Genomic DNA, 22,225 nt, shown 5'->3' with positions numbered 1-22,225 from the left:
GATAAGAAGATATGTATTTCACGATGAAGCTGAATTTTCCTTCATTTCTATTAAAAATAATATTAATCTCATTTTAATAGCTGATGAAACAAATGATACAAAACAAGATTTTAATAAAATTGAACAAAGTCTTATTCAAGAACTAATTGAATATATACATATTACAATACTATATATGATAAAAAAGACTACTACCAACTGATTTAAAAACATATGTTGGCAGTAAAAATAATAAGCATAGAGTCTAATCCTGCCAAATTTGATTTTAAAAGTAGTGAACAACCAAACGTAGTAAAAGGTAGAATTTGTATAACAAAATATGTACAACTGATGATTGTAAAATAATATTTTATTAATATGCACTAAAATACAGTCACTCAAATGTCTGTGTAGAGACGCAATCAACACACACGAGATGATATAGGATTAAATATTATTTTTTTTAACATCACAACTGATTAATTTACCTATTAATAAATCTTTTGTACAAACATATTATAGTATAAAGGAAATCGATTGAAGCGAGAAACTGATTATAAAAATGCAAAAGACTGAATGGCATTGTTAAACTTGTGGTCTCCAAGCAATATTATCCAGTTTAGTAAAAATTCAACATCAGAATATATGTGTAATCATAAATGAAATCGAAGATGACAAGGAGAATAAAAATGTTATGCGTAAATCTAATAGTCAAGCATACAAATGTTCTCATTGTTTGCAAACATATCTTACATTTATCAGAATACTGAGGCATAAAAAATAACGTATTAAAGAAAGGTCATTTAATTAAGTTAATTATATAAATAAATAAGCTTAAATATATAACATGAGAATATCTTGTTATTAGAATTGTTATATATTTGTAGAATTTTGTGTACCTGATATCCGTAAGTATATTTTTAGCATACATAAAAGTATATTTCCTTTTAAAAATAAATTATTACTTTGATACTATTTACATAGTTATAGTTTAATAGTTTTTATTCTTGATTATACATTTTAATACATTATATTAATATATTTTATTTTATTTTGATATTCATTCTTTATGTACAAGAGCTTCAACAAATAAATGAACAACTGAAGTGTGTTTGAAAAATTCAGAAATAACTTATTTTACTAAAAAGTTCGCATATATATACATACGAGATGTGACATATCAAGTCCATGGCAAGAAATTTGAAAACATGAAACATCCTACAATTGTATATCCTATAAAATAAGACAGCACCAACTTATCCTGCAACGTATATCGTTCTTGCGATAAGAAAAACACTTTCCACTTAGAGCATACGTTCTCTCTACTTTCGTACTGCGGGTCAACACGATCAATATACTTATGAGACATCATCAACGCACAGTACCAATATATTAAAGGACTTGCGGAAGCTAATAAACGTGTGCTAACTTGAATATGCACAAAGAATAAGCAAAATATGGTCAAAAATAATCCATGTATCATGAAGGCAAACGTATCCAGCGGATATTTCTTTACATTTCTAGTATTTTCACTTTTCGCTTTGTCGTTAAATAATCCCAGTGAATACAGTTCGTTGTTATATTCAAAGAGGAATTCTTTAACGCAGTGCAACATGATAAGCAATGTCGGAAAAGCTAAGATAAAATTCGGTATTTGTTTGAATCGATAATATCTCAAGAATCCAACGTTCCAATACGTTTTTTGTACATATGAATATGCTAGAGGCACACTAACGTTACACCATACCGAATTTTCTGTACCCGGTAGAACTAGATCGTTTTCTATAGCGTATTGTAAGATATGAGTCGGCAACAACGACGTATTAATGAGAATGCAAAACTTCATGTAATTGTATATTTGTAGAAGAACGAACGGCGACACCGATATAATTATCGTGCTCAACACAATGAAAAAATTATTCAATGTCATGAGTTTTAAGATATGCCAGACGGTCGACAGAATGTTGCGCTTTCGTTGTGTTGCTCCCAATGCGGAATCATATAGATTCTTAAACCCGAAATACACGGGAAAGCCAATATTAACAACACCGTTCGATCTCACCAAGGTTGACAGAGCAAGTGGAAAAGAAATAGCAGACATGCATTTCATACTTCCGAGCATAGTGTAAAACGACAGATACGCGAACATGGATTCTGAATATACAGCCGAAAAGAATATGCTGGCCGGATTTATGCAGTAAAGTATCGCTGCTTTATACGCCGTTACAGTGTCCTTAAATACACGCTCGGTGAGATCGTAAAGGATAATCGCGGACTTGACAAAACACGTGAAATTAATACATGTCGCGGCCAGCATCATTGTGCTTTGAATATTCAGCATGGGAAGTATTCTCAGCAAAACAGCACCGACAACGCGAATCATAGCCGGATACAATGGATAAAAAGCGAGAGTATTCTCATAAACGTAGCCGTATCTCGCGATGTGCAGAAAATACTCACCGTCCCAACGTGTAAGACCGTCAAGTAAAAAATACACTATTTGATCCCACAGGGAAACTTCCTCCGTGGGATCCAAGGGTCTTTTAAATGCGTCCGCATGATGATCGGGTATTAATGCGTTAAAAATGATTTGCAGTATAAATATCACGATTCTACTAACGATCGCAAACCAAAAAACTTTTTTTCTTGGTGTGTACATTTTGTGCTGCTTTACGTTCACTTAATTTTTCCACTGTATAATCCGTAGAATATGTACGTAGCCGATTATCGTGAAAAAAAGAAATGAAACGGGCTTGCGATCAATTTGTTCATGCTCTAATAATATAACCGGTGATTCACACATTTGACTTCCTGCACACCCTTATCGCACGGGGAGGAAGTAGTCGGAGTGGGCCATTCTCTCGTGGGAATGATATACTCCTCGTTAGTAGAAATTCTTGGAGCTCTGTTAGTGAGTGGGACTCGGTAGTGCTGAAACAATCATTTTTATGTGACTTAAACAGTGCATGTATTGGCGACAGTAGAGGACACGCACTATGCATTCCATACTATCGTTTTACCATTTATTCGTTATCGTAGTTAATCTCTCATTACTTGCTGCACAAAATGTCTTAAATTCGCCATCCGTACCATCACTACCTCCACCTCCACCTCTACCTTCACCTGAGCCTACGCCGGATCCTAATAGATGTACGTTATGCATATATTTGATCCTATGAACTTATCGGATGGGTACTTGTACTAAAGAAACACGTCCACTTGTTTTTCAGTCTTTAAGAAACCGGAGAAAGAAACAGCCAAGGAAGAGTTCAATAAACAGTTAACAGATTGGTTATTCACTGGATGTTGGGGTGCCCAAACGGGAAAGCCTTTTCCATCGAATATATGCACACAATATCGCACCGCGAAGGAGTATCCTGGTTACGATGGATGGTACAATAATGTCGGTAAGCCAGAATTAGGAGCCGTCGACACTCCCTTGTTGAGGAAACTGCCAGCAGCTTATGAAGATGGAGTGTACAAACCGTCAGGTTCTAAAAGACCAAAGCCATTAATCTTGAGCGATAAACTGCTGAAGGGAGAAATTGGATCTAAATCAAGAACGGGAAGAAATGCCTTGCTTGTGTTTTTTGGTGCGTGAGAAAATGATTTATATACGTGTGCAGAACTATTTTTGAAACTATATTGTTTCCACTTGAATGCAAATTTAATCAGGATAAACTGACGAGGTATACTTTATTCATGAAATATATACTCACCCGCAAAAAAGCGGGCCACTAAACTTTAGCACAATTTTATGACATCTTTCAATAGCGATAACTCAGCCAAAAATCATCATATTGATATGAAACAAGGCTCAAATTAAAACTTGGACATTTCTTGTCAATAACCAAAAACTTAAAAGTGAATTATAATAAATGTTTTATAAAATGGCGGATGTTGAAGATAGATTTAAATTAATAGGGAAAAAAATGTGTTTAACTGTTGTGCTGCTCAGGAGAATCGGTTCTCTGGTACAAAAATGTATAAGGTTTAAAGCTTATTTATTTCCTAACAAATCCATATTTTAATTATTTTTCTACGACCTTTTTTGATAAAGTTATTCCGTTTTGGAGAAAATATTATAAGTCCGGATATGAATCTTATCGAGCATTTATGGCATGCTGAAATAAAGAGTAAGAAAACATAATATTCAAATGTCAGCAGCACTTCCCAACGCTTTGCAAAAAAAAATTTAACAATATGAAACAAGAAGAAATAAAAAATTTGATTTACAGTATGCCCCACCGAATAGAAAAATTGCTAAATGCGAAAGAAGGTAATACACACTATTAAACATATATACACACACACACACACATACATATACACACGCGAGTACGTACACACACACACAGACATACACACACGGGATCAGATTCCTGCCACGTCCACGCCGTTGGTCCTGAGTAACACTAAAAGCAGGACACACATATGCATGCATATGTACAAGCACGCACTTATACGAATTTTAAATTCAATTATTTACCACCACGTGGAGTATCTTGATCGAATTACATGTTAATTTCCTTTTTGATAAAGTTTTCCACGATAGTTTTCATTCTGAACTGCAGATTTTATAAGAAAAAGTTACCCATTTTGTAACATTTTCTTCAAAATGATATAACTTTATCAAAAAAGATCGTAGAAAAATAAATAAAATATGGATTTGTTAGGAAATAAATGAGCTTTAAACTTCATACATTTTTGTACTAGAGAACCGATTTCCCTGAGTAGCGCAACAGTTAAAAAACACATTTTTTTCTCCATTAATTTATCTTCAACATTCGCCATTTTATAAAACATTTATTATAATTCGCTTTCAGATTTTCGATTGTTGACAAGAAATGTCCAAGCTTTAATTTGAGTCTCGTTTCATATCAATACGATGATTTTTGGTTGAATTATCGCTTTTGAAAGATATCATAAAATTGTGCTAAAGTTTAGTGGCGCGTTTTTTTTGTGTGATCCGTATTGCTTACTTTTCGTATATACAGGATATCTTTAAAGTCTGATCCCACCCCTAGATTTCGGAAACAGTTTTAAATATGGAAAAATGTTTTAGATAAAAGTTATATGGTTTCACAGGAAACGTATAACAACTATATCATTTTATATACAGATGGCGCCACTTTCGAGATATTCACTGATCATTACTTTTCTTAAGTGGAAATCCTAATTTTTTATTATATCATCTTTTTCTATCAATTAATTTAAACAACTTTTATCTGAAACATTTTTTTATTTACCTAATATCTCAAAAAATATCAGGCAAAAGAAAAAATGTTTCAAACAAAAGTTGTTAAAGTTAATTGGTATATCTCGAAAGTGGCGCCATCTATAAACAAAATTATATAGTTCTCATATATCTCTTTTGAAACCATACAACTTTTATCTGAAATATTTTTCCATATTTAAAGCTGTTTCCAAGATCCAAGGGTGGGATCAGACTTTAGAGATATCCTGTATAAAAAAATCTACAGAAAGTTTATGTATAAGTGTAAAACATTTGTATAAATTATACAGTAACAATTTTAATTTAATACTGCATGAACTGCGATATCGTGTGACGTAGTTTGAAATTAAATTAAGAGTATAAAGTTCATTAACAGCCGCGGTTATTTTGGACGAAGGATAATTTTTATTAATAGTGGAAGAGAGAGGAAGAATAATAACGATTCTTCAAACTAAAAACCGCGAATCGACTCTTAATGGCCTCATTTAATAGTTGCCTCAATTTAACTTAGTTGTATACCAATAGAGTACTTTCTATATGAGATATATGTATTTAAAACAACTTGGAACATTTTTTTTCTTATACAGGTCAACAAGTGGTGGAAGAAATTTTGGATGCTCAGAGACCAGCATGCCCACCTGAGTATATCAACATAGATATCCCAGAAGGCCATCAATATAGGATTAAACCGGGGCACACGGAGATGCCTGTTTTACGCACACGGTATGATCAACGCACGGGTCATTCGCCGAACAATCCACGACAACAGGTACAACTTGCTTGTCCTTTAGAAGAATTCTGTCCAAAAAAGATCCAAAAAATCCCCAAAAAATACTTCCCAGAAAACACAAAACGTCTTCAGAACAAACTTAAATATGTCCAGAATATTGTCCTGGGATATTTTCAGGATATTTAGTAGTGTTATTGTAAACAATTTAAACAAAAAGTGCAAATTGAAATACAAATTGAAAAAACAAATTGAGTACATTAGTAGCTCGGTTTCTTTTATATTCAAGAAATTTTAGAATTCTAAGAGATTAAAATTTAGAAAGATTCAAAAATTTTTTTGTTCCTAAAAATGAAATCGAACTATTAATGTTTACAATATTTTTGTTCTTGGTGTCGCTGAACTCAAACCCGAATTGTGAAATTTAAAATAGCGAATCTAATATGGCGGAGCAAAAATTCAAAAAATTATCCGATTCAAATTTGATCTCAGATATTTCAGAATTCAGCGAGTTTAAAAACATAAAAATATGATATCCCGTTTTGCTTCGTTAAAAGATTTTTTTTTAGAATGCGCCGATATTTCAATCTCATCAACAATTTAGGTCACTTTTCTCCCCATGAATATTTCCGTTAAGGGATTAACAACATTATCATTGTTCTGCTCATCTCTTTCCAAACCAATAAATATGAATATAATATCACAGTTAAATGAGATCACGCCGTACTTGGACGGTGGACTGATCTATGGCACATCAAAAGCATGGTCAGACGTTCTGAGGACGTATGCCAACGGAACTGTGCACCCGGGCGGCGAACTTGCATCATCGTTGTCCGGCTTATACCCTGAGCGGAACAGTGTCAGATTACCTATGGCGAACCCACCACCGCCGGCCCACCATTCGCTGTACGTTTCACGACATTACACCGAGGAGGTCACCAGATATTTCAGTGAGTAAAAAATTTTATTTGCATCAACACACGTAAACGAATACACGATTAAAATTTAGTACCGCAGACGCGCTTAGCATAATCGGCTATATGGTGATCTTTCGGGGTGCACTCATACTCGATTTTCTCTGAGTACGGCATCGGGACGTCGACTCCGCAGCATCGAACCGCAGGCGCATCCAGCTGGAAGAACACTGGATTCTCCATTACCATCGCGACAATTTCCGAACCCACACCGCATCGAGGCCAGCCCAGTTCGACGGTCATCAATCTGTGCGTCTTGCCGATCGATTTAAAGACTGTATCCCAATCCAGAGGCCTCAATGATCGCAGGTTAATGACTTCTGCTTCGATCCCTTGCCCGGCTAATATCTCAGCAGCCTGAAGCGTGTAGACGAACGCTTGACCGTGCGTCACCAAGGTGATGTGTTTGCCGGCTTTCTCTACTTTAGCCTTGCCAAAAGGTATCTGGTAATCCTTGTCCATGGCTTCGTCGGACAGGGGGAACTCGATATTGTAAAGTAACTCGCTCTCCAGCATCACCACGGGGTCCGGATCCCTCACGGCGGCCTTAAGACAACCCCTGTAATCCTCGCAGGTCGATGGTGATACGACCTTAAGGCCGGGCGCGCTCATGTACCAAGAGGCGAAGCACTGGGAATGCTGCGCAGCCAGACCCTTGGCGTTACCGTTTGGGCCACGAAATACTATAGGGACGGAATATCTGCCGGCGGACATATACAAGTTTTTCGCGGCGCCGTTAATCATGCGGTCGATCGCTTGCATGGAGAAATTGAAGGTCATGAATTCACATATCGGTCGCAGGCCCAAGAGCGCCGCGCCTATGGCTATGCCGCAAAATCCAGCCTCGGTTATTGGTGTATCGATCATCCTTTTGTCGCCGTATTTCTTCCAAAGACCACGCGTCACTTTGTAAGCGCCGTCAAATTCCGCCACCTCTTCTCCTATTATGAATACGCTCTCGTCTCGAGCCAATTCCTCATCGAGGGCCTGATTCAACGTGTCCCGCACCGTCATCTTCGTGATCGATCTGCGTGACAAGTCGAGCAGGACGCGGCGCGTCTGCGATATCACTTGATTTCTCAACGCTCGAAGAAGATACATCCTCGTACAGACAACAAATGACGATGTACTATCTCTGGAGGTTCGGTTCTTAACTTAATGCAATTCGTATATTTGTTGCAGAGTTAGGAAATCCACGAGGGAACGAGAATCCGTTCCTGCTGACTTTCGGTATAGTGTGGTTCCGATGGCACAATTTCCTGGCGAAGCACATTAAACGTCTCAATCCAGATTGGTCGAGCGAGAAGATTTACAACGAAGCTCGTAAATGGGTAATAGCGACTCAACAGCACATTGTGGTCAATGAATGGTTGCCTTCGTGGTTGGGGACGGAACTTTCTAATTATATTGGTGAGAAACAGATAGAGCGCGATTATCGCATGCAATATTCTGAAGAACTTGTCATTCAAATCTTTGTAACTTGCATACAATTTACGTTTGACTTTTTTCTTGTCAAAAGGTTATAACCCCAATATCGACCCGCAGATAGATCAATTCTTCCAATCAGCTGCTTTCCGTTTCGGGCACACTTTAGTTCCACCAGGTAAACAATGCATGTGACACCTGATTATTAGCGCGTTATTTCGAATATAAATATAAATATATCGATGATGAAGGGAACAAAATCACTTTATGTAATGCGATATTGATTTTCTATTTCATGGTCTACTTGCTTCTATTCGTATATCTTCTTTTTTTCTATAATCTGCAACTTTATGTTTGTTCGATTATAAGATAATATAAAATATATACGATGATATATAACATATAAGATGTTTCAGACATAAATGGCCAAGCTTTAAGAGCATATTCTATTTACAATAAGAATGAAAAAAGACCATATAAATATGAATCCAGAAACTTGTTGCTACTGAGAGAGTACTCCGAAATCGTATCGTTTTGTGTGACAAAATATAAAATCCAGAAATTTTTAAATGTCTTCGACAGTCCGTGAGACGTCGAAACCAGTTATGTATTGATGCGGAAGAAAATTATTATCCAGAAATTCTTTAATGAAATGTTCTTTGACGAGAGTCTATTATAAATAAAAATCGTTTATAACTCGGAAAAGAAGCATTTCTGGATCCATGTTTATATGCGCTCTATAACTTTTTTATTCTTACAGTAAATAGAATATGCTTTTAAGGTTTGGTCACCCATTTCTGAAACACTCTGTATAAGAAGATGTAAAAACTTGATACATTGCGTAATGATCGGTATTGTATTAATTATACAGTGCTGGCAAAAAGTTCTGCAACATGAAAATCTTGAAAAATATTGATTTCTTGGAAAAATGTTTCAAACAAAAGGAGTAGAGTTTAAAAAAATCTATTAGATAATGATATGTATCTGACCTTGGCTTTGACTATGAAAAGCTGACTTTGAAAAGCTCGGTCATGGTCAACATAAAAATCTTAAACGGAAAGCCTTATTTTTTATTGCACCGTCTTTTACTACCAATTAATTTGAACAACTTTTGTCTAAAACATTTTTTTATTTGCTTAATATTTTTTGAAATATTTAAGGAAAACTTGATAACTTTTTCAATATTTAACTTATGATATCTCGCTAACTATTTGTCGGAAGAAAAAATGGTACTAAACCTTTTTGCTCTATTTAGTCTTAAGAATATATTGTTACAATAGCGCCATGATTTTTGTTAATTTGATAATTTTAAAATCTCCAAAAGTCAGTAAATTAACAAAAATCATGGTGCTATTGTAACAGTGTAATAAAAAATAGAGGTTCCCGTTTAAGATTTTTATGTTGACCATGACCGAGCTTTTCAAGGTCATACCAAAGTCAGATAGATATCATCTCCTAATAGATTTTTTTAAGCCCTATTCCTATTGCTTGAAACATTTTTCCCAGAAATCAATATTTTCCAAGATTTTTAACCGTTGCGGTACTTTTTGCCAGCATTGTATATGTGAATCAATAATAGCAGTAATCATAATAATACTAATAATCATACAGGTGTATACCTTCGTAATTATGGAAGAAATAATTGTTCCCTGGAGCGATTTCCAATCAGAACATGCAACAATTACTGGATGTCGCAGGTATCTTGGCGATTATATTGACATTTAAAATATATTAACAAGCACTTAATATATGATAAATTGTCATTTAGAATTCTCTTTTTGCCAATTTCACGGAAATGATCAGTGTCAATGTGGATAAATTATTAATGGGAATGGCTATTCAATTATGCGAAGAAGAAGATCACAAAATCGTTGAAGATCTGCGAGGCAGTTTGTTCGGTCCATTGGAATTTTCCAGAAGGGATTTAATGGCGCTTAACATTCAACGAGGACGGGATCATGGCGTACCGGATTTCAATAGCGCTCGTCGTGCGTACGGTCTACATGAGGTTAAAAATATATCCCATTTTGTTCATGTGTCACCAGAGGTATGTTGTACAATGCACAGAAACCTTTAATCTGTCATAATAATGACATTATAAATATAAAAGATATATCGTTTGCACTTTATTCAAGATTAAAAATGAGTTTCTCAAGCTATATAACTCGTTTGATGACGTGGATATCTGGGTAGGGGGAATACTGGAGACCGGTGATACACCTGGTGAATTATTCCGAGAAATCATTCGCGATCAGTTTCAGAGAATACGTGATGGCGATAGATTTTGGTACAAAAATCTAAACAACGAGTACGTATACAATAAAATAAATTATCTTTTATAAGTTCCCAGAAACACCGTTTTCTTACTAAACCATTGACTATATTTCAAATTGTATCAAAGGTCAAGTGTTCAATCTATACTAAAAGTCAAATGTATATGTGTTTAAATTGTTTAAAATGTGTTTTTTGCATCTCTTTAAGACATTTAAAACATGAAAAAGTTTTAAACAAAAAACATGATGTTTTGTTTTTTTATTTTAATGTTTTTACCAACTCTGCACTGCACAGAGATTTGCATCTTCTACGTATCATGTTTTGGTATATATTTACTCGACAACTAACTGACACGGCTTCGTTTGTAGACTTTTTACTGCAAAAGAAGTTATACGGATAGACGAATTATCAATCTATGATTTGTTAATGTGTATCACTGAAATGGACTGGAATGATGTCCCAAGGAATCCCTTTAGAGTACCTACAAAAGGTATCAGTAAAAGCATGGAGATTTATACTCGCTTGACGATAACTGAAGATATTACGAATTATATATTATACCGTTTCAGAGGAGGAGATGCATCCAAACTGTAAGAAAAATAATGTTATCAAAAAAGGCGCATGTACTACTGGCCCGTGCTTTCACGCTGAACAAATAAATGAAAATAATATCGAGAAGTGCACCGAGCCTGGAACTTACGATTTCTTTTCCAATAGCAGCGCGTCTTTTATTCTTACATTCTTAAGCGTAACAACATTTTTCTGCGGTAAACTTTATCAACTATATCACTATTAATACATTGTGATTGTGTAAACTTTATATTATTTGATTGATTAATTTTGAGGCAGGTCTTATTGCGGTGATCTCTTATAAGATACAGTTCAAGGAGAAAGGACTGAAACCAGAAAATGGTAGAAAAATGGAACACATTGATAACGTAGATAGCATATTTATGGGTAAATTTCTAGGTATATACATCACAATATATGTGATGTACATAATATATACTATCGTCTATAACACCGCTTATATATTATTAATAATTCTTTGTATTTAAATAGCTAAGGAATGGCAAGAGCCGAAATCCTCTCTGAGAAACGTTTTAGTAACACCAAATATCAGAACTCAACAATTAGAAGTGAAGAATCAATTGGGACATTTGATACGCGCCATGGAATTTCCATCTAATAGCAATGTTATGGTACATTTGTTTATTGTGCATCAAATATTACTCATTAACAACATATTCTCCGTAACAAATATATAAAATATATCATTTTTCCTATAGATTTACTGCTCAACCGATAACCATTACATGTTGATTCGCGTACATCATAGTTACGATTTAGTGCTGAAATTTGATTCGGAATATGTAAGAGGCACATTTATAAAAGCATTCGATAGATTTATGTTAGAAATTGCAACAGACGGAAATGTATGCTCAGTGCAAACAACAAATGTTACGCTCGCGATGATGCTCAAGCAAGCAATAACTAAGAAGCACCGTCAAAAGAAATTAGAGATGTTCTTCCGTGTTGTATTCGCACAGGTATTTTCTTTTCTATTTACTTGAGAAGGCTTGTTTTCTCAAATGAAGGATTCACTTTGGTATAACATACAAAATTGCTGAAGGATAAGTACAAGTATATATGTATAATAATGTTTTCAGGCGTTCCACATCGCACATACGGAGGAAGAAATATTACAAATAGACTCGACAGTAGCGAGAGAAGTAATTTATACGGAATTAACTATCATAGAATTTGCAGAAGCCTTGAGCATGAGGCCGGACTCTGAGTTCGTAAAGAAGGTGACACATTTGTCTGAAGTCTGATAAGTGATACGAATAGATGACACGAATATGTTATTCGAAAAAGATTGTATATTTGCAGATATTTAATTTAGTGGATAAAGACAAAAGCGGCTTTATATCATTCCGGGAATTCGTTGATATGCTGGTGATATTTCTAAAAGGCTCCGCTGAAGAGAAGATAAAGTTAATGTTCGATATGTATGATATCAACGGTACAGGAAGACTGAAGAGGGAGGAATTTTCAAATATGTTAAGGTATATTTTTATCATGTACGTGTATATCGTGTATATGATATGAGAAGGATACATGACATGTATTATGTCGAACCTGCAGATCATTTATGGAGACAGTCAATGCTGACGTAACAGACGACGAATTAGAGTCTCTGGTGCAGTCTATGATGTATCACGCCAACTTGGCGAACAAAGAAATTATAAATCTGCAAGACTTTCAGCAAATATTGACCGATTTTAACAATCAGCTTAATTATGCCGAGCTGGAGTTCAATGTGCAAGCAGACGGGAGGAACAGGAAACTTCACGCGGGCGTGAAAACAGTTAGATCAACATTCATCGGTGAGGTACAAAAAACGGTGGAGAGTTTATATGCCGATCCCAGTGAATTGCAATCAAGAGTTGAAGGCAAAGTCGAGAACGAACAAGATGTAACGGAGGAAAGAGGCAACAGTGAGATCATCGACAAAGATGAGAAGATCGTTGAGGAAATGAAGAAATACTCGGACGATTATTGGTATCCTGTAATGAAGTATCTCGCTAACAAAAGATTGCAAATATTCTGGACGTGTTTGTACACTCTGTTACTCCTTGGGATATTCGCCGAACGAGTGTACTGTATGTACTTCGAATATTCTTTCGCTGCGGATCTTTGGTTTTGAACGTCGCGAATATTTAACGCAAATATTTTCTTGTGAATATTCTTACAGATTATTCCATAGAACGAGAACATTCCGGTCTGAGACGAATATTAGGCTACGGCCTGACTATAACGAGAGGTGCGGCGTCGGCAATAATGTTTACTTATTCCACGCTACTACTCATGATGTGCCACAACACTATCACGATCCTGAGGACCACAGTTCTGCAATTTTATATTCCATTTGATTCTGCGATCGAGATGCATAAATACATCGCTTGTTGGGCGCTAGCTTTTACTGGTGAGAGAAGACATAAAAAATTGATTTTAAAAAATCGCACATTTAATGGTATATAAAACAACACGTTTCTTTTATGTAAAAATTTCCATGGTATTATTTCCATAGTCGATTTCATATATATTCAGGAGAGAGAAAGAAAGTATTTTATTTAAGAATTTTTTAGTATTACATATTATCGGACATGGCTTCAACTTTTACCATATATCCACGCAGACTGCCGACGATCTGCTATGTCTGTTCCGGAATTATTTCCACGCGTAAGTACTCTTCTATAAATATTCCAATTAACCATACGAATTATCCGCGTTTATGTACGATACATATCATTGTATATAATCATCGACATCTATATAGGACGCATGAATTGCCCAAATTTCATTACTGGTGTTGGGGTACAATGACAGGTATAACAGGAGTACTTTTAACCTTTGTGACTGGATTGATATTTATATGTTCATTGTCGATGGTGCGCAAAGCATTTTACAATTGGTTCTCTTTTGTGCATTCCCTGTATCCAGTTTTCTACATACTCATGGTTTTACACGGAAGTGGAAGATTAGTACAAGTAATTAATGCTTTTATGTAATTGTTCTCACGATAACATAACTTACGCAAAATTACTTAATTTATTGCGATAGGAACCATATTTCCACTACTTCTTTTTGGGGCCGGTTATCCTGTTTATTTTGGATAAAGTCGTAACAGTGACTAGAACGAAAATAGAAATACCAATACTTAAAGCGGATATTTTGCCATCAGGTACTTTTTCTCCAATAGAATTAATATTCCGCTATCTCTGCTTATTCATGCAATATATTGATATGTCTTTTATAGGTGTAACATATTTAACATTTCCAAAACCTTTAAATTTTCAATATAAATCTGGCCAGTGGATTAGAGTAGCGTGCCCAGCACTGCAAACAAATGAATACCATCCGTTCACTTTATCCTCTGCGCCGCATGAGACTAGTTTAAGTATACATGTAAGAGCAGTTGGACCATGGACTACAAATATCAGAGATAAATTAGAGCAATGTATTATGCCCAATGAAAATTTACCAGTGGTAGGCTTTTATATTATAATATGGTGAAAAATTATACATATTTACGATATCGTATACATTTATTCAAACTTTTTGCTACACTTAATAATGAAATAAAATTCTCATAGTTATGTATATGAATATTATGTATATTTTCATATATATTTATTGATAGATTCATATAGATGGTCCGTATGGAGAAGGTCATCAAGACTGGGATAAATATGAAGTAGCAATCATGGTTGGTGGTGGTATAGGTGTTACACCTTTTGCTTCAATACTCAAGGATATAGTCTTTAGATCAAACCATAATGTAAACTTCAGTTGCAAGAAGGTACTAATATTACTGTAGTATTATAATACAGGGTATACGAAAAGTATTGAAACCCCTTAATATCTCGGAAAATACGCATTTTAGAAAAAAATGTTTCATACAAAGTTAATAGAGTTTTATAAGACGCATTATACGGCAATATTATTATGACCTCAAATTGTGTTGTCAAGATCACGTGAAAGTCATCTTAAATTTCTTAAATGGGACCTCCTATTTTTCATTACATATTCTTGTAGCTTATCTCGAGAGCTTTCCAAAACACTAATTAAATGTTTTTTCGTTAGATATTTTTGGAGTTACAAGACTTAAAAGTTGCAGTACCGCCGGCATTAGCATTATCCAAGCGGGCATGCGACGTATGCCCTCATGTGTATATACATATATACATATTTTTATTTAAGTGTGCGTAAATACTGCTACATGTTTCTGAGTGTTTGCATTCAATAAATGTTTAAATTAATGGCCATTAACAGTTTGACAATGTGCCAGTCTAGTATAAAAATTGGAAATGGCATTTTCGCAAAAATGGGGAGGTATTTCGTCATTTATTCCATGATGGGGTTTAAAGAGGTTTTGTGCTGTAATTTTTACTTTTGAGATAATCTCAAAGAAAATAGTCTAGCGGGGAGAGATCTGGAGACCATACTCAGAAACATGTAGCGGTATTTACGCATACTTAAATAAAAATATATATGTATGTATGTATGTATGTACGTATGTACGTATGTATGTATGCACACGTCGCGCGCCCGTGTGCACACACACACACATATACAAAAGAGGTGTAAATCTGACCATGCAACCTCCACGCAGTACACCTTGGGTAATGCTAATGCCGGCGGTACTGCAACTTTTAAATCTTGTAACTCGAAAAATACCTTTACGAAAAAACATTTAATTATAGTGTTTTGGAAAGCCCTCGAGATAAGCTACAAGAATATGTAATGAAAAATAGGGGGTTCCATCCAAGAAATTTAAGATGACTTTCACGTGATTTTGACAACTCTATTTAAAGTCATAATAATATTGCCATGTAATGCACCTAATACTAACTTTGTATAAAACATTTTTTCCTAAAATGCATATTTTCCGAGATATTAAGGGGTTTCGATAGTTTTCGTACATTCTGTATATAAAACCAAATTTATATAGTTATCCCATTTGTAGGTATATTTTCTTTGGGTTACAAGAACTCAAAAGCAATTTGAATGGATGGTTGACATATTAAGGGATCTTGAAAAAACAGATGTCAAAAATATAATATCAATTCATATTTTTGTTACTCAATTTTACCAAAAATTTGACCTACGAACGATACTTTTGGTAAGACATCTGATTGTAATTGTTGCTAATATGTGAAGTTTTTTTGAAAAATTATGTGATAAAATATTATTTCCAGTATATCTGTGAACGTCATTTTCAAAAAATTTCAAATAAATCCCTGTTTACTGGTCTCAAAGCAGTCACACATTTTGGACGTCCAAAATTTTTTCAATTCTTCCTATCTATCCAGAAATTACATCCTTCTGTAAGTATATATTATCATACTCATATATTTACTGGATAATACTTATATTAATTTCTATCATTCTGTATATTGTTGTTGAATTGGTGATATTGATATATCATCAAATCTGTATGGTTTCATGTAAAACATCTGAAATAATTTTTTTATTTCAGGCAAACAAGATTGGTGTTTTCAGTTGTGGTACACCAACAATGACCGAAGCAGTAGATGCTGCTTGCAAAGCAATTAATTTAACAGAAATCAATGATACACTGTTTCAACACATTTATAAAAGTTTCTAAATTTACAGATATTTAGTATAAAATTTTATTTTTAATGATCATGAAATGTTCTTCTAAGTTTTCTTCTAATTTTAATTTAGATAATTCATTTTATTTTTATTTCTTTGATATTTTTCTATAAATAAATACTATCAAATAAACAATATTGATATTAATAGTAAATTATCTGTCATATTTGTATCAATATCAAAATTTCATAAACTATGTAAATGAGAATTTCCTTAATTATCTGCAATAATTTTATATTAATATAGATCGCTTCAGTTTTCAGTTTAGTTAAATTACACTATAAAATCATTTTATTCAACAACAATATATATTTTACATATAATAGTTAAATATATACTTACAAATATTTTGCGGTTAATTATAAAGAAGTCGGGTTGTTTCATTTGCCTGAAATTTTGGAATTTGTTATTTTACTATATTTTATTGCAAAAAACAAGAGTGAAAATTAAAATCGTCACTCTTAAGGTCATTCTACAATACGTGTCGTAAGTTGTAAGCCGTAAGAATTGGCGAATCATAGTCGATTATTACAAAAATAATCGGCTATAATTGGTCAGTTCTTACGGCTTACAACTTACACGTATTGTAGAATGACCTTTAAATAAAACAACGTTATAAAATGCTAAAAAATGATAACTATGAGGTTAGAAATTCTGTCATATCGATACTGTATAGAGTTTGCAAACGTATGAAAGTACAAATGATAAATCACGTGATAACTGTTTAATTAGTAAATTAAAAATATAACCAAATTCAAAATGCAAATTGGAGATTTAAAAATATCAATCTAATTTTGTAATAAAAAAACGGAATAGTATAATTTATCAAACCTAATTTAACCTAACTTTACTTAACTTGATTCTATCTAAACCTAATTCTTACTTAACCTAATTCTATCTAAAGTATTGGGACATTACTATTCCTTATTAAAATATACATACACCCAGACAGCACTGGACATTCAATGGATGTACGTTTTACGTCCAATGTATGTCCGTATGTCCGATTTACGTCCGTGGACATAAATTGGACGTAACAAGGATGCCCTTATTGGACATCGGACCTGTAAGACGTCCGATGTACAGTCGCGGACATAAAGATTGTCACATTTTTTTAATGACTTTCGGAACGCATCCCGACTTGAGAATAAAGCCAGCGGCATACAGTGCTTGTTTTCGTGCTGGATTGCTTGCTGGATGAAAATATTGCATTGTGATTGGTACATTTCCGAAGATGGATGGAAATGCGCCAATCAGAACGTAGTATTTTCCAGCAAGCAATCCAGCACGAAAACAAGCACCGTGTGCCACTGACTTAACTTCCATTAGCCTCTATCCGTCGAATTTTACCACGGTGAAACGTGCGATCGCTCGTCAAAATGCAGGTTCCACCAATTTTTATGGAATTGCCATTAGATGATCAGGTAAGTTTGCACAGATTTTTAAAGCGTAATCGATATCTTCAAATGTACCTTTATACATGTGTAAATTATATGAAAAGTATATTTGAAGCATATAGTCTATAATCTTTTTAGGTTATCCCAAAATTATACATAAGAAAAAACGAATTATATTAAATTCTGTAGCTAAATAATGATAATTATAAAAATTACGATAATTATTGCTTCATGTAAATGAATATAAAAATTTTATTAAGTTGTATATTATATTTGCATAAATTGATTAGTAAATATTGTTACTAGGCGCAGGAGTTGAGAGTATATTTTAAAAGCCTTGGTGCAGAAATCAGCGAAGAAAAATCTCCTAAAGGTATAGAGGATGATTTACACAAAATTATTGGAGTATGTGAGGCATGTTTTAAAGAAGGAAATGAAAGTGAGATAGAATCTGTATTGAATGATATTGTTTCTATCATGATTTTAGTAAGTTTGACATCCAATATATTTATTTTTGTATACTTTATTATTGTCTAATGTTAATGTAATTTTTCTCTATTTTTTTATTTTTTATAGATACCTACAGAACGTGCAGAAAATTTAATTTTAGCATTTTGTGAAAAACTTATAAAAGCACCTGGATATAAGCTAGGATTAGTATGCCTAAAAGCGTAAGATATTATTTTTCTTCATATATATTATATAATATATATTTTAATGTACTTAATATAATAAATTATATATTTTTACAGTTTGTGGCTATTATTCCAGTCTCTAGCTGATGATTCTCCGATGAGATATCATGTTTATTACCACTTAGTGCAAATAGCTCGTAATGTTGATCAAGTGAAAGCTGTATATGGTGGGATAGATCAGTTGAAACAACAATTTGCTTCCTTTCCACCATCAAATGAACAAATGCAGAAATTACTGCGGTTGTTACATGAAGTCCTCCTAAGCTGCAAACAGGGGTAATTATTTGTATTTTTATCATGATGTGTTAAATATTAAAACTTTAATTGGTCCATAAAAATCTAGAAACTGGTCCATAATTACCCTTGAATAATACTGATTATGAATATGTTTGTATAATCTTTCAGAGAGCAAGCAGCAGCAGTCATGGTAGAACTTTTAGGGACATACACAGCAGAAAATGCTTCTGCAGCAAGAGAAGATGCACAACGTTGTATATTGGCTGCGTTAGCAGACCCAAATACATTTTTATTAGATCCATTATTGGCTTTGAAACCTGTAAGATTTCTAGAAGGTGAATTGATACATGATTTACTTCTCGTGTTCGTGCAGGACAAATTGCCGGCGTATTTATACTTTTATCAACATCACAAGGAATTTGTTGAGCACCAGCTTGGTATGTATTTTGTTTAATATAGATAAATATATTTAAACAATTCAAAATAATATAAATATATTTAAATAATTTGTGGTAATATGATTGTTTGTTATTTTTCTTATAGGCTTGAATCACGAGCAAAATATGAAGAAGATGAGATTGTTAACCTTTATGCAACTTGCTGAGACCAATCCGGAAATGTCTTTCGATACGATACAAGAAGAGTTGCAAATCAGTGAGTCTGAAGTGGAAAGTTTCATAATTGATGGTGAGCTGTTGTTACTGCCCGATTCTATCACTTGATTTTTCTGTTTCTAAAATGTGAAATTATCTTTTTAAAACTTTGTAATGTTTATTGCAATATTTATAATTATACCCTATATAAATAAAAGTTTTCACTATTAATTATTTAAGTGAAAATCTTATTTAAGCAGGGTATATTAAATGGATCAGTACTGGCTTAGTAGAGTTATATTTTACTGAGTTATCGAAGCATTCAACAATTTTAGTGCTACTTAACATAAAATATATATAAAATGCTTTTGAATAAATATAAAAATAATAGATCATCACATTTATCTGCATTTCTGTTCCAGTTTTAAAAACAAAACTTGTAAGAGCGCGCATGGATCAAGCTGGTCGTAAAGTGTTGATCTCAAGCACTATGCATAGAACGTTCGGTCGTCCGCAGTGGATGCAATTACGAGACTTACTCGTATCGTGGAAAGCTAATCTCGCAGCCGTCCAAGACGGAATGAAAACCGTAGCCGCTGCTCAAGTAGAACTTGCAGCAAAAAATAAAGCTACTCTTGGTCACTGACGTTATTGAAAAATTTCATGAATGGATAAAACATGGAAGTACAATGATTAACAGTCGAAAGTTGTCTTCCATATGACAAGAACTCACGTAACTCTGCCGTATATATCAAGTCTAGCTGCAAAATGAAGGATGCAGATAAATTGTAAGAATAATTTATATTACAGTATTACATTCACACATTTGATAAGAGTTATATGTGGAAAAAAATAAAAGCTGCTATATATAATGGAAACATTTTTATAAAATCTTGTTTAAACACATAAATTTAAACATTTAATATGCAAAAACTAGACTTGTTGATATTATTCCATATTGTGTTGTCTTTTATGCCGAATTGTCTCTATGAAATAATTGATGTAATTCAAATCAATATAATCTTTATACGAAATATTAACAATTGATAGAAAATAATTTATTTTAATACATTTAATATCCTGCATTTTATATCTAATAACTGAAGATAATAATACAATCAACAATTTATACAAGATTCGATAAATACACAATATGACTATAAATCATACAAAAAAAAAACAAATAATATGACTGTTCTTAAATAATCAATAAAACCATTTCAGATAATTTGTTTGCATCTTTATTTGTACAAATGATTTCTGCTATACATAGATTTATTACAATTTATTTTGTTTTAAAGAGCATAAACAATAAGAAATATTCATATGCAAATATATTATAGTGAATTTAAAAATATTATATAGAATTTTAAGAGTGAAAAAAATTTTTGTACTAATTTTTATGCTATATTTCCCCTTTTTTAAATTTACGATGTAGTTATTACAAGATATTTTACATTTCACTAGAAAAACGCACTGATGAATCTTATGCATTTTGAGAGATAAACGTATAAAATTGACTAAATAAAAATTAAATAATGTTTATATTTGATATACAGGATGCTAAATTTCAAACGTAACAGGCAAAAAATTTCGAAAACTAAATAACATTGAGGTCCGCCTTTTTTTTATATTGTATTGTTTCGAAGGGGACACATTTTGATTAAACCAAAATTTAATTTTGGGTGAAGGTAAATAGATCAAACTTTTTTTTTAAATGGAATTCTAATTTTTTGAACATCTACGTTTGTAGCCTTCGTTGTCTTCGTAGCCAATCTTCGTTGAAAATCATTAAGCACTCTTTGTAATTCGCTCGTCGAAATTATTTGACTCACTTCGCATATTCGTTGCATCATATTTTCTCTTGTAGTTGAAGGATTAACATAAACAATTGTTTACAAAGAGTGCTTAATAATTTTCAACGAAGATTGCAGGCTTGCATAAATGCAAGGGGACAACATTTCGAACACTTAAATTAATGAAATTCTCCATTTCGAAAAGAAAAACGCTTCTTTTTTCTCAAATATTTTATTCTTATTGAAAATTTATTAATAAAGTTTATTTCTTCTTTGCTTTATTCAAGCATTATTTTTTCTTTCCTGAGTCTTTTTTTCCATTATTTGACCTCTAATCATCTTGAGTGTAGTTGTTGAATTCGTCATGACAAGGGCTACAAACGTAGGTGTTCAAAAAATTAGAGTTCCATTTTTAAAAAAGTTTGACCTTGGCGCCTTCACCCAAAATTAAATTTTGTTTGGATCAAAATGTGTCCCCTTCGAAACAATACAATATAAAAAAAAAAAAGGCGGACCTTAATATCATTTTATCATAGTTTTAGAGATTTTTTACTTGTTACGTTTGAAATTTAGCACTCTGTATATATTAGCATTTGTAGCTTCTTATAACATGTGTCTGTGTAATGTTAAAAAATCAATATTAATATAAAAGTAGAATCACTCAATATATTGATAATTATAAATGTATATACATATAGTTGAATTAGCA

At 33.2% G+C, this 22,225-nt stretch overlaps 4 protein-coding genes across 6 annotated transcripts; 2 read left to right on the top strand and 2 right to left on the bottom strand.

The window, feature by feature from the left end:
* Window positions 1-1,037: 1,037 nt before the first annotated feature.
* On the bottom strand, window positions 1,038-17,942 carry LOC105189809 (GPI mannosyltransferase 2). Of its 3 annotated transcripts, none has more exons than XM_019844500.2 (3): window positions 17,741-17,942; window positions 17,141-17,186; window positions 1,038-2,910 (listed from the first exon to the last, which is right to left on the bottom strand). In XM_019844500.2, exon 3 carries the CDS (start codon window positions 2,636-2,638, stop codon window positions 1,160-1,162), a length of 1,479 nt encoding a protein of 492 aa, XP_019700059.2. In that variant the 5' UTR covers window positions 2,639-2,910; window positions 17,141-17,186; window positions 17,741-17,942; the 3' UTR covers window positions 1,038-1,159. The 3 variants fall into 3 exon arrangements, 1 of the variants encoding a protein (XP_019700059.2); XR_003113446.1 differs by lacking the exon at window positions 1,038-2,910 and adding an exon at window positions 3,289-3,473 and having other exon boundaries at window positions 17,741-17,928; XR_003113445.1 differs by lacking the exon at window positions 1,038-2,910 and adding an exon at window positions 16,325-16,507 and having other exon boundaries at window positions 17,741-17,911.
* On the top strand, window positions 2,909-16,842 carry LOC105189824 (dual oxidase 2). Its single transcript, XM_025301989.1, has 26 exons — window positions 2,909-3,129; window positions 3,210-3,572; window positions 5,803-5,984; window positions 6,649-6,892; window positions 8,099-8,326; window positions 8,436-8,519; window positions 9,953-10,038; window positions 10,110-10,388; window positions 10,477-10,649; window positions 10,984-11,105; window positions 11,185-11,382; window positions 11,465-11,572; window positions 11,678-11,817; window positions 11,905-12,165; window positions 12,286-12,426; window positions 12,509-12,684; window positions 12,764-13,281; window positions 13,374-13,604; window positions 13,768-13,861; window positions 13,959-14,169; window positions 14,243-14,363; window positions 14,439-14,668; window positions 14,823-14,981; window positions 16,149-16,304; window positions 16,381-16,509; window positions 16,662-16,842. Exons 1-26 carry the CDS (start codon window positions 2,976-2,978, stop codon window positions 16,788-16,790), a joined length of 4,917 nt encoding a protein of 1,638 aa, XP_025157774.1. The 5' UTR covers window positions 2,909-2,975; the 3' UTR covers window positions 16,791-16,842.
* On the bottom strand, window positions 6,834-8,103 carry LOC105189808 (pyruvate dehydrogenase E1 component subunit beta, mitochondrial). Its single transcript, XM_025301990.1, has one exon. It carries the CDS (start codon window positions 8,015-8,017, stop codon window positions 6,941-6,943), a length of 1,077 nt encoding a protein of 358 aa, XP_025157775.1. The 5' UTR covers window positions 8,018-8,103; the 3' UTR covers window positions 6,834-6,940.
* Window positions 17,943-18,049: 107 nt separating the features above from the next.
* eIF3m (eukaryotic translation initiation factor 3 subunit M) lies at window positions 18,050-20,565 on the top strand. Its single transcript, XM_011152146.3, has 7 exons — window positions 18,050-18,222; window positions 18,502-18,681; window positions 18,772-18,866; window positions 18,948-19,166; window positions 19,296-19,564; window positions 19,671-19,814; window positions 20,143-20,565. The coding sequence occupies exons 1-7, from the start codon at window positions 18,178-18,180 to the stop codon at window positions 20,364-20,366; spliced, it is 1,176 nt and encodes a 391-aa protein (XP_011150448.1). The 5' UTR covers window positions 18,050-18,177; the 3' UTR covers window positions 20,367-20,565.
* Window positions 20,566-22,225: the final 1,660 nt, after the last annotated feature.

This window comes from Harpegnathos saltator, unplaced genomic scaffold (assembly GCF_003227715.2).
Source record: "Harpegnathos saltator strain DR-91 unplaced genomic scaffold, Hsal_v8.6 scaffold462, whole genome shotgun sequence".
NCBI classification, from domain to species: domain Eukaryota; kingdom Metazoa; phylum Arthropoda; class Insecta; order Hymenoptera; family Formicidae; genus Harpegnathos; species Harpegnathos saltator.
The sequence above is the reverse complement of the archived record's forward strand: the minus strand, read 5'-3'. Positions and strand labels throughout refer to the sequence as shown.

Bases quoted from the DNA above. Each gene is read 5' to 3' on its own strand.
- LOC105189809 (XM_019844500.2), bottom strand. From the start codon at position 2,638: ATGTACACACCAAGAAAAAAAGTTTTTTGGTTTGCGATCGTTAGTAGA.
- LOC105189824 (XM_025301989.1), top strand. From the start codon at position 2,976: ATGCATTCCATACTATCGTTTTACCATTTATTCGTTATCGTAGTTAAT. The intron at 11,383-11,464 runs GTAAACTTTATC...ATTTTGAGGCAG, and splicing joins CGTAACAACATTTTTCTGCG to GTCTTATTGCGGTGATCTCT. The intron at 16,510-16,661 runs GTAAGTATATAT...TTTTTATTTCAG, and splicing joins TCCAGAAATTACATCCTTCT to GCAAACAAGATTGGTGTTTT.
- LOC105189808 (XM_025301990.1), bottom strand. From the start codon at position 8,017: ATGTATCTTCTTCGAGCGTTGAGAAATCAAGTGATATCGCAGACGCGC.
- eIF3m (XM_011152146.3), top strand. From the start codon at position 18,178: ATGCAGGTTCCACCAATTTTTATGGAATTGCCATTAGATGATCAG. The intron at 18,223-18,501 runs GTAAGTTTGCAC...TATTGTTACTAG, and splicing joins AATTGCCATTAGATGATCAG to GCGCAGGAGTTGAGAGTATA. The intron at 18,682-18,771 runs GTAAGTTTGACA...TATTTTTTATAG, and splicing joins TTGTTTCTATCATGATTTTA to ATACCTACAGAACGTGCAGA.